This window comes from Balaenoptera musculus, chromosome 13 (genome assembly GCF_009873245.2).
Source record: "Balaenoptera musculus isolate JJ_BM4_2016_0621 chromosome 13, mBalMus1.pri.v3, whole genome shotgun sequence".
Classification (NCBI taxonomy): domain Eukaryota; kingdom Metazoa; phylum Chordata; class Mammalia; order Artiodactyla; family Balaenopteridae; genus Balaenoptera; species Balaenoptera musculus.
The window spans coordinates 8,054,099-8,065,471 of NC_045797.1; the positions used below are offsets into that span (position 1 = coordinate 8,054,099).

General features: G+C 45.8%; 1 protein-coding gene across 3 annotated transcripts in view; it reads left to right on the plus strand.

Moving 5' to 3' along the window:
- Window positions 1–2,153, plus strand: part of CRACDL (CRACD like) — a 125,590-nt gene extending 123,437 nt beyond the window's left edge. For all 3 annotated transcript variants that reach the window (XM_036873894.1, XM_036873895.1, XM_036873896.1), the window contains 2 exons: window positions 428–572; window positions 1,347–2,153. In XM_036873894.1, the coding sequence (XP_036729789.1) occupies window positions 428–572; window positions 1,347–1,489 (288 nt within the window). In that variant the 3' untranslated portion in view covers window positions 1,490–2,153. The remainder of the gene's footprint in view (window positions 1–427; window positions 573–1,346) is intronic.
- The last annotated feature ends 9,220 nt before the right edge of the window (window positions 2,154–11,373 follow it).

Here is an 11,373-nt window from a genome sequence, read left to right on the forward strand (position 1 = left end):
CCACAATCGTACCCAAGTTTGGAAACCCTCCTGCTGGCTTAGGGAATTCATAAAACAAATATTCACCAGTGACCCCGGCATCCATGATCATATCAAGTGTCATAAAAGTCTCAAAACTATTTCCAAACACAGTTCATTTTGCCTTTCCAATGGAACCCTGCTGCCTGACATCTGGGGTTGAGGCCAGGGCTGGGGACAGGGCAGACGCCAGGACGCCTGTGTGTGCCCAGGAGGCCTGCATGAGTGGACTCCAGCATCCTGGAGGCCAGATGGCAGCCGGTACCCAAAGCAGAGCTCCCCCGAGAAAGTGCCAGTAGCACGATTCATGTTGGCAGAAAAACCTCGTGGCTCATTGCCTTTGGTTAGGTTTGTCCCCATCTGAATCTCAGGTGACGGGACAGCGTGTGTCTTTCTTACGTCCTCACAGGAGTCCATGAAGCAAGCCGACTTCGTCCGCAGCAAGTCTTTCCTGATGGCCCCTGCCAAGCCCGCTGTGGACCAGAGGCAGGGGACAAAGCTCCACCTCCAGGAGGGGCTGCAAAGAGGGATCTCCTTGTCCCATCAGAACTTGGGTATGAAACCCGAAAATAGTACTGAACACTTTGAAATGCATTTCCGGGTTTGGTCCTGCCATGTTTTGTTTTTCTGAATTACTTGCCACGTTGATTTTTTAAAAAGAGCTTTTTTTGACATAATCATTTACATGGCAAAAAACTCACCCATTTTAAGCATACAATTCAGTGAGTATATATTTACTGAGTTGTCCAACCATCACAGTCCAATTTTAGAACATTTCCCTCACCCTAAAAAGCTGCCTCATGCCCATTTACAACCATTCCCACCCCCCCAGCTCTCTATTTTCTGTCTCTCTCTCTGTTTGCCTCTTTTGGGACATGTCTTCTAAATGGCATCATAAAATATGTGTTCTTTTGTATCTGGCTTCTTTCACTGAGCATAATGTTTCTAGGTTCATCTTTGTTGTGGCATGTATCAGTATTTTTAAATTTAGTTTTCGTTGTGGTAAAATACACATAACAGAATTCACCATCTTAACCCTTTTTTAAGTGTACAGTTCAGCAGTGTTAAGAATATTCACACACAGAGTTCCGGCAGCTTTATTGTGAAAGTTTCTCTCACCTCACTGCGTCACTGGAACTGTTTGAGCCTGCTCTGAAGTCTTTTCAGCACATAAATTATTCCACGCCGAAATCTTCTTTACACGTGTACGGGCTTTATGTTTGAGACCACGGTTAAGACCTTGGACCTGTAGTTTAAAGGCGTGCAAGAGGCTAAGTGCAAATCCAAACTCATTTCTCACATTTCCGTTTGTTTTGTCTTCTCTCCAGCAGCCCAGTCGGCAGTGATGATGGAGAAAGAATTGCATCAGCTGAAGAGGGCCAGCTATGCCAGCACAGACCAGCCATCCTGGATGGAACTTGCCAGAAAGAAGTCGCAAGCTTGGAGCGACATGCCCCAAATTATAAAATAGGTTAACAGTGTGCTGGTAAAGAATGTCCACTACCTTGACGGGTCACTTTCTTTAAAACTGCCACTAAATCAAGGCAAACAAACTGTGAAACTTGAGTGATTTTATCATCAGGTTACGGGAGAGCGAGCTCGGGGAAGAGGAAGAAACCAGGCAGACAAGTTGGACAGACACATCGCCAAGGGCCTGGGCCAGAGGTGCCCGAAGACAAGAAAACCATTGAAAAGGGCCAGGAACGAGGTTTTGTGCCCACAGGTATGAATGTGAGTCTTTCAGAATCCCCAGGATAAAGAAGGCTCGGGCAGGGAAGGAAATGCAAACGAAGCATGGATGCAGAACTCGGAGGGCCTTCCGGGAGAACGTGTGTCTGTGCCTCCATCTGAGATCAGCTGTGTCTCTGGCCATTGTCCTGCCTGTGGAACCCATCTTCTCCTTTCATGTTTACCGTTAGGCATGACACTCATGGTAAAACAGGGATGCCGTTTCCAAGAGCAGCTATAACACGGTCCGTTTTCCTGAAGGCAGCTACTCCAAGAAGGAGTGGAAGGAACACAGCAGGGTTCATCAATTCATAGACTCTTTCCAAAATTAATTTTTAAACTTTTCCACTTGGCATCTGTGTCCCTCACTATTGCACAATGCATTGCCTGTTCAATAAAAGGTTTCAAACCTGCTTCCATGACACGTGTTATTTCCGTGCTATTTCTACTCACGTTGAGAGAACGTCCTCCAGCAACTGAGTTAAATGCAATGTGTGGAATTTCATTTAATATAGGTCTCATGTCAAATCTCAGTTGGGTTGATTTGGGAGTTTGGGTTGTATGAGATCTTTTTTTTCCCCAGTAAAATTTTGGTCTTTGTTTTTGAAAATCAGAAGATACTGTAAGTATTTTGCTCTTTACAGCTATTTGGTACAACATATTAAAAATATAAAATTTCCTTTAAAGCTGCAATTCTTTAACATCTCATTAATCTAACCTGTATGTTTCTGTTGAAAACTAGGTTATCAGTGCATTAACCAGGATGACCCATGAGTGGAGAACGTGGAGAAGCCAGGAGAGTAAGAGCATATATTTGGGATCTCAGAATTATGTCTCAATTATATAATACCTCTATTTTTAAAAACGTTTCCAATTTGTTCCTTTGAACAAGCTAATCTCCATGAGAATGTGTATAGCTGGGGACATTTAGCCATCAGAATCAGTAAGACGTCATATATAATTTGATTTTATATACCCTAAGTTCTGCTCCTTTTATTGTATTTTCCAGCTGTTAGAACTATACAACATGGTCAGGTCTACCTGTATTGAAAAAGTCCTGGGATAGTTGTTTCTTCCCCAACCAAATTGATCTATTAACTGCATTCACTTAGAGAACATCAGTGCCAAATTCCATGGTGAATGTGCTCTAAACGAGAACTCCCTCCATCCAGCCTTGCTCCAAAAGCTTAGACGTGCATAGTTTTAACTAGGAGAAAAACATGTTGTCTGTTATTACTCAACACCATCATTTCTCCTATTAGCAGAACATTTCAGATGAACAGTTTTGAGGCAGTGGATTTCACTGTAAGATCAAAAGTATTTGGTTCCATTTTGTTGAAATAAAGGTTGATATTCTCTGTGTTGCAGGACTGGGTTTCATTCTCTCTGGCACCAGGTAAGTTAGGAGGGTATAGAATTTTAGGACACTGGGAGAATTCCCTGCAGGGGGTGGGGGTGGTCCTGCAGCTGCCACCTCTCCCTGTGCCCTGCATGGAGGTTGTGACCTTCTTCCATAACAAGAAGAGTTGAGACAGAGGCCAAAATTTGGAGATGATGTGGGAAGTCTAGACTGGAAATGGAGATGGTAAAAGCCTGCAAAGAACTGTCAGCTTGGTTTTTCCTAAGAAGAAAGACAGTAAGCAATTATTGAGTTCTTCCTCTGTCCCAGGCACTGCTCTGAGTGCTTCATACCTATTATTTGTAATCCTCTCCACAGTCCTTTGGAGATAAGTACCGATCTCTACTTTGCAGATGAGGAAACGGAGGCATTTCATTGAGATTAAGGTCACCTGCCCAAGATCTCATAGCAGAGCACCTGGTAAGTGGCCCCAGACCCCATGCTTTTAAACACTACCCTCAAGTGAATCCCCATTTTTAAAAAGCATTAGTGTGGAGGTGAATCTGTGTCCTCAGAGACGTAACACAGACAAGGGAGCGCTAAACTTGACCTTGAGGGCTCCTGCATGGCTATAGACTGAATTTTTGTGTCTCTCCAAAATTCATATGTTAAATCCTAATGCCCAGTGCAACAGTATTAGGAGGTGGGGTGCTGGGGAGGTGAATAGGTCATGAGGATGGAGCCTTCATGAATGGGATTAGTGCCCTCATAAAAGAGACCCCAGAGAGCTCCCTTGCCCCTTCTGCCATGTGAGGATACAGTGAGAAGATGGCCATCTACAGACCAGGAAGAGGGCTTTCACCAGACACTGGGTCTGCCAGCACCTGGATCTTGGACTTCCTGTCCTCCAGAACTGTGAGAAACAAATTTCTGTTGTTTATAAGCCAAGCATTCTGTTACAGCAGCCCAACCAGACTAAGACATATATCCTGGAGACAAGCGTACCTCGTGATGTTTCCCTGGTGACCATCTTGATTCCCACCCTAAAGTTCCTTAAAAGGACTGGAGAAAGTGTGAGGGTTCTTTTGTACTTTATAATCATGAGCACCTACACGGACTGTGAGGTGGTCCCATTCATTCCTTCACTTCGTTCAGTCAACACCAGCGTGCGGGCGCTCTACCAGGGCCTGGGGGCACCCTGATGAGCAAATGGGCAACATGCATTCTATTTAAGGGGGGAGGGCACACTGAGTAAATAACCATGAAACCTGAGAAAAACGTGGAACCATAGCAGTAAGTGCAATGGTGAGCCTAAAACAGGGACTTGGTTGTGGCCGAAAGTCTCCTGAAGATTGGGTGGTTAGGAAAGGGTTTGCTCGAGAGATGACCTAATTATAAAAATGAACCCGCCATGCGGTGATCTGGGGGAGTACACTTGGAGAAGAGGGAACCACTCAACCAAGTGCCAGGCCCTTGAACTTGGCCGGTTCAAGAACAGTGTAGCTGGCATGTGCAGGACAAGGGGAAGAAGCAGGTGCGGACATCAGGAAGCAGGTCATGTGGGGAGACAGATTTTGTTCTGAGTGCTTTGGGAAGTCAGTGTGGTCTTGGGTGGCCTCGGCCTGCAGTGGCTTGAAGCAGGATTTCGGTTTCCAGCCAGAAATTGAGGTCAGGTAGCGGCAGTGAGAGCGCTGAATTCCAGCCACCAGTCCACCAGGGACCAGTGGCCGGTGACAAGGCCCTGGCCTGTCAGCTGTGTAGAAATGAATTTCCACACAGAGATGGAAAGTAGTGAAACAAGTAAAGTGTTTATTAGGAGGAAAAGAGTATAGTACGTGTGGATAGACACCCTGGCGGGCTCAGAGAGAGAATCATGCCCTTTTGTAGTCGTTTGAATCACTTTTATGGGGCGTTTCTTCCGGGTTTCCGTTGACCAGTCATCTTGCTTTGCCTCGTTCTGAGTCCATATTTGGTTTATCTCAGGGTCCTCCCCTGTGTGCGTGTGCATCTCTTAGCCAAGACGGATTCTAGTGAAGAATCTATGGATAGGTTGGCATCACTTACTATGAGGTGGCACCCCCTCCCTTTTTGACCTCCAAGGAGCATTTCTGCACATGTGTAGTCGAGGAGGTCTCCTTGACTTTGAGAATGAGGAATATATGGTCTTTTATCTGGGCAGGGCCCAGCCTCCTCCATCATCCCGCTTTTATGGGGTTTCTCCCATTATGGAGTTTCTGTCCACAGGGGAGAAACTGTTCAGCCTGGGGCCCATCTATCTCCTGCCTCAAGTGAAGGGGAGTGATGGGAGGGGATGGGATTTACATTTTAAGAAGCTGGCTGTAGCTGATGGGTGGGAATGGATTGTGTGGGGACACAGTAGAAGCAGGAGGCTAGAAGGCTGTTGCCGTGGTCTGTGTGGGATCATCATGGTCTAGAGTCATGATGGAGGTGGAGAGAAGTGGATGGATTCAAAATACTTTTAAAAGGTAGGGTAAAATTCAATATGCTGGTGGATATGATTTGGAAAAGGGAAGCATGGCAGTAGAGATGACACCTAGATTTTTGTTTTGAGCTCCTGATGAGTTATGTATCATTTACAGAAATGGAGGAGGGGGAGATATGCCATAGAAGGAGTTCAGTTTTGGACGCCTTCAATTTGAGATTCCCATTAAACATCTAAGGGGGGAATATAAAATAGAGTTATAAACTGGGACATCATCAGCTTCAGATGGAGTAGGAACTCAAGGGTCTGAAAGAGGGAGACAAGGGTCCTCAGACTGATCTGAGGAGAAAGAGGAGCCAGCAGAGGAGACAGGGAGGGTCTGTGAAGGAGGAGGTGTTGGCAGAAAGAGGGAGGCATCAGCTGTGCAGGCGGGGAGGTACCAAGACATGGAGATGAGAGTGACCCCTGGCCCTGGGAACATGGAGGTCATAGGCAACCTTTTCGATTCCAGTGGAATGGTGGGGGGCAGAAGCACAGGTAGAGTGGGTCAAGCCCAGCCAACCTGTTGACACATCAGCTACACTCAGCTTTCAAGAACTGTTACTGTGAATGGGAGCCGAGGAAACGGCCGTAGCTAGAGGTGGGAGAGGTGTGTGGCCAACAGAGGGTTTGTGGTTTGTTTTTTTACAAGGGACACGCAAGAGCATGTTCATGTGTGGATGGGAGTAAACTTGCAAGAGAGCAGGGAGAATTGCTGATCTTTGTGAAGCGCACCTCACCTTCCAGGGCTTCCAACAAGGATGAAATGCCTGCGCTTGTGGGCTGTTCTCGTTCCTGGAACCAGGAGCCCCCCGGTTTTGATCCAGCTGCCAGGGGAGGCCCCATTGTGATGGCAACATCCTGGTTATGTCCTCCCCTGCCTGCCCTGGGTCTTCCGTTCCCACGGCCCCCTTCACGCCTGGACGTGTGCATTTTGGGGGCTTGTTGCTGTCTTTCCCCAGAACTTGGCCCCTGAGCAGTCTGCGGAAGGAGTCCATGCGCACCTGGCGTTCTTTGTCTTGGTCAAGCCCATTAAATATTTCGGGGTGGGGGGGGTCTCCTGGAGGGGACATTGCCTCTCCAGCTTCCTCATCCTATAGCCTGCCCCTGTCGGCGGGGCAGATGGCTCTTGGTTATCTCAGGCGCATCAGGCCTACCTTGACCCCTCCACACACACCACTCCAGCTTAACAGAATTGCTCCAAAACAAACGGTGTCGTCTTGCTGGGGAATTTTGATGAATAAAAGTTTCTCCACTTCAAGCCTATCCAGTTGTTTGAAGAAAGAAGAGAGAATTGACTTCTTCTCACTCCACAGGGAACAAACCAGGACCAGAAATGAATGTTCAAGAGAAGGACAAATGAAGAAAAGTTGTAACACTCACAGTTGTCTAGCATGGGACAGGATGCCCAGTCAGGGGTGAGCAAGCAGTGGGAGGATGGCCATCCCTCCAGGGTGATGTACCTATGTCCGCCCCTGGAAAGGACTTTGGACTGGGCGGCCTGCCCAGCCTGGAGTTACTGTGGATCTGCAACCTGTAGTGGTCCAGGTGGGCCCTTTTACGTTAGTTTTATAATACGGTTACATTACATTGCTCTTAATCTAATTATTACCAAGAAGTAATCATCCAGAAAATCAACCAAGTGGGCTTTTATGCAGAATGTAGTTGTCCAGAGAGCTTTGGAAGCTTTTTATTACCCGGAGAAGGAAGCCAGGTGGAACCAGCCAGTCGGAAGATGGTTCTTCCCAGTCCTCTCTAGAGATGTACGTGATGGGGGGAGGGATCCAGATCTGCCCTGCCCCCCCCCCCAAGTACTGAATCTTCTGGTCGGTTCTGTGTAACTCCCATGTGGACAGAGATACTTATTCCTTGGTTGATGAAAATAATCTCTAGCAAATAGGCTTTTCAGGGCCAAATAGCAGAAGTAATGCAGGCTGAACGCATGTGTTTTGGGTAATAGCACAGGTGTTCAGGCAGTGGTTGACATTTCCTTTATCCACGTGCTCTAGCTTCCTTCCTGCCTCCTCCATAGGGAAGTTATCCTCATTAGCATGGAAATAAAGGAGAGATGTGTTTGTGATGCCCAAAGGATTCTCAAAAACAACAACAGTCAGGCTGGTTGCGGGGTGTCCTCCAGGAGTTTGCTTATTGGCTTCTCCTAAAAGCACCCAGAAGCATCTGCAGAGAGGCCAGAGGCCTCCAGACCTGCACACCCCTGAGCGTGAGCAAACCTCCCTGCCGAGTGCCTAGCTTGACAGTTGCTATTACATTTTGAGACAACAGAAGTCACCGTTTAGCTCACTATCCAATAAAGAACAAGTTGCCCCTGGAAGATTCCCCACAGGGATAAGAATTCTGGTATTGGGCTTCCCTGGTGGTGCAGTGGTTAAGAATCCACCTGCCAATGCAGGGGACACAGGTTCGAGCCCTGGCCCGGGAAGACCCCGCATGCCGCGGAGCAACTAAGCCCATGCGCCACAACTACCGAGCCTACACTCTAGAGCTCTCGAGCCACAACTACTGAGCCCACGTGCCACAACTACTGAAGCCCGTGTTCCACAACAAGAGAAGCCACCGCAATGAGAAGCCTGCGCACCACAACAAAGAGTAGCCCCCGCTCGCTGCCACTAGAGAAAGCCCGTGCGCAGCAATGAAGACCTAGCACAGCCAAAAATAAATAAATACATAAATAAATTTATTTAAAAAGAAAGAATTCTGGTATCAAACTTAGGAAAATGCAAAATTGCTACCAAGACAAAGGAAACTAGAGGCAAGTCATTAGGGAGTCCTTTAGAAAAAATAAACCCAATCTTTCAGAAGCTGAAGCCTTTAAATTGAGATGCTCCATCTTTCTTCCCACAGGAGGGGGAGGAGGGAGATGAACAGATTGTTTCCACTGTCTCCCACTCCCCCCACTTCATCGACCAGCTCATCCGTAAGGCTCAGGCCCTCCCACCAGGTGGCCTTCCCAGGCTCCCGCGAGGGCGGGGCAGGGGGCAGAGTCTGCATGCTCACACCGTGCCGAGTGCAGGGCAGCCCTCAGGAGCCCTCACCTCACGTTGCCTTGCCTCTTGGAGCTCTGTCCACTGGGGGTGCTGAAATGCTTCGAGCCCCTGGAAAATTTACAAAGGGTGTGGGCCTGGGCACTAAATTCAAAGGCGCCAAGTTGGAGCCGACTTTCCTGGCAGTGGTTGGAGCCAGTCATGTCCTGGGTCACCCAGGGACCCTGGAAGTCCCAGCAGCTCCTGCCCTGATAGGCTGCTGTTCTGTGCATCCACTGTCCACCTCTGCACAGGCTGCAGCGGGTTTCCAGAGCTCTCTTCTGTTTATGGTCTCTTCCCAGTGGGTGCTGGGCTTCCAAGCTATTATAGGCTTAGTTGTGTCCCCTAATTCAAATGTTGAAGTCCTAACCCCCCAGGATCTCAGAATGTGACTGTATTTGGCGATAGGCCTTTAAAGAAGGCCTATCTTCATGAAGTTGAATGATTTCACTATGGTGGGCCCTTATACAATATGACTGGTATCCTAATAAGAAGAGATTAGAGCACAGACGCACACAGAGGGAAGACCATGTGACCACACAGAGGGAAGACACCGCCTACAAGCCAAGGTGAGAGACCTCCGAAGAAACCAGTCCTACCGATACCTTGATCTTGGACTTGTGTCCTCCAGAGTCATGATAAAATAAATTTCTGTTGTTTAAGGCACCTAGTCTGTGGTGCTGTGTTATGACAGCTCAAGCAAACTAATGCACATAACTAGTGGGGTCTACATTTAGAGCTGGGGTTGCCTCTCTGGGTCTGGGCTGGGAGAAGTGACCTCTTGGGCCTCACCCACTCTAAGCTTTTGTGGTGAGCCACAAACAAGGTCAACTTAATATCTTGAGCAAAAGCTTTGATACTTCGGGCAGGTGATTGTTTATTTTAAAAAGAGAATAATCCTCAGTTTTTAATTCTCTCTAATTTCTGATACTTCAGTCTCTGTGCCCCTTACTGGTTCTCAGGACATTCCTTTGGTTCAGTCTGCAGAAGGTGCAGGTTCCATTTGCAAGGTTCCCATCAGCCCTGACAGTGCCATCTTCTACTGGTGACTTTGTGCCCTCAGCAGCATCCGGCAGAGTGGTGTACCTGGTGCAGAGTAGATGCTCAGTTAATGTCTACCGCATGGAGGAATAAAACAAGGTATTTAGGCAACACGGATGTTTCCATGCAGGGTCAGTCTATCAGAAAACATCATTCTAGTTACACACACCTCACCTTCATTCATTCCCTGCTTGTCAGAGTCCAGCCCAAAGGTTCTTAGCTGGAGTGGAAGGGCAGAGGGAGATAAAGGAGGAGGTAGGGAAAAGAATCAGAAATTCCAAGGGGAGTTTTTCAGACTACCCAAGCCTGCTCTTCTCTGGTGCCTATCAGACCAAAACTACCTGGTATGTGGAATGCAGCCTTTATGTTGGCATTTGGTGGCCCCAAACACGGTGAATGTTCTTGATCAGTGTTCCATGCGCACACAGGAAATGCTGTTGTTGGGTGGAATTTTTGTAAATGTCAGTTAAGTCAAGTTGGTTGATAGTGTTGTTTGGGTCATTTACATCCTTACAATTTTCTGCCTCCTTGTCCTATCATATGCTGAAAGAGGAGGGTTGAACTCTCCAACTCTAATAGCGGATTTGCCTATGTCTTCTTTCAAATCTATTTGTTTTGGCCTTGTGTATTTTGAAGCTCTGTTGTTAGAGGCAGACACATATATGATTATTATGTCTTCTTGGATATTTGACTCCTTTATCACTATGTAATATCTCTTTAACCCTGATAATCTTCCTTGTTGTGAAATTTACTTTAAAATTAATATAGCAACTCCAACTTTCTTTTGGTTAGTGTTTGTTTATCTTTCTCCATCCTTTTACTTTTAACCAGTGCATGACTTTATATTTAAAGTGGGTTTATTGTAGATAGCATATAGTTGAGGCATGCTTTTTTTGTTCAATCTCAGTCTTCTAACTGATATGTTTGGACCATTCATATTTTAACTGATTATTGATATGGTTGCATTAAAATTTACCATTTTACTAGCTGCTTTCTATTTGTTCCACTTGTTTTTTTGTTCTTTTTTCCTCTTTTACAGTCTTCTCTGGGTTTCAGTATTTTTTTATGGTTCAATTTTTTCTCCTCTAGTGACTTATTATTTCTTCTTAAAAAACGCATTTTTGAATTGATAAAGAGAATGTGGTATATATGAAATCTTGACATTTGTGACAATATAGATGGAACTTGAGGGCATTATGCTGAGTGAAATAAGTCAGACAGAGAAAGACAAATACCATATGATCTCACTTATATGTGGAATCTAAAACAAAAACAAAATAAAAGGGAGCTCATAGATACAGAGAACAGACTGGTGATTGCCAGAGGCAGGGTGTAGGGGGGAGTGGGGGAGGATGAAATGGATGAAGGGGGTCAAAGGGTACAAATTTCCAGTTATTTAAAAATAAGTCATGGGGCTGTAATGTACAGCATGGTGACTATAGTTAATAATACTGTATTGTATACTGAAAGTTGCCAAGAGAATAAATCTTAAAAATTCTCATCACAAGAAAAAAAATTATAACTATGTGTGGTGATGAATGTTAACTAGACTTATTGTGGTGGTCATTTTGCAATATATACACATATTATGTTGTACACCTGAAACTAATGTAATATGTCAATTATATCTCAAATTAAAAAAACATATAAAATCATTGCCCTAGAATTTATAATATACATTTTAAATAATCTGAGTCTTTCTTCAAATAATATACTATTTCACA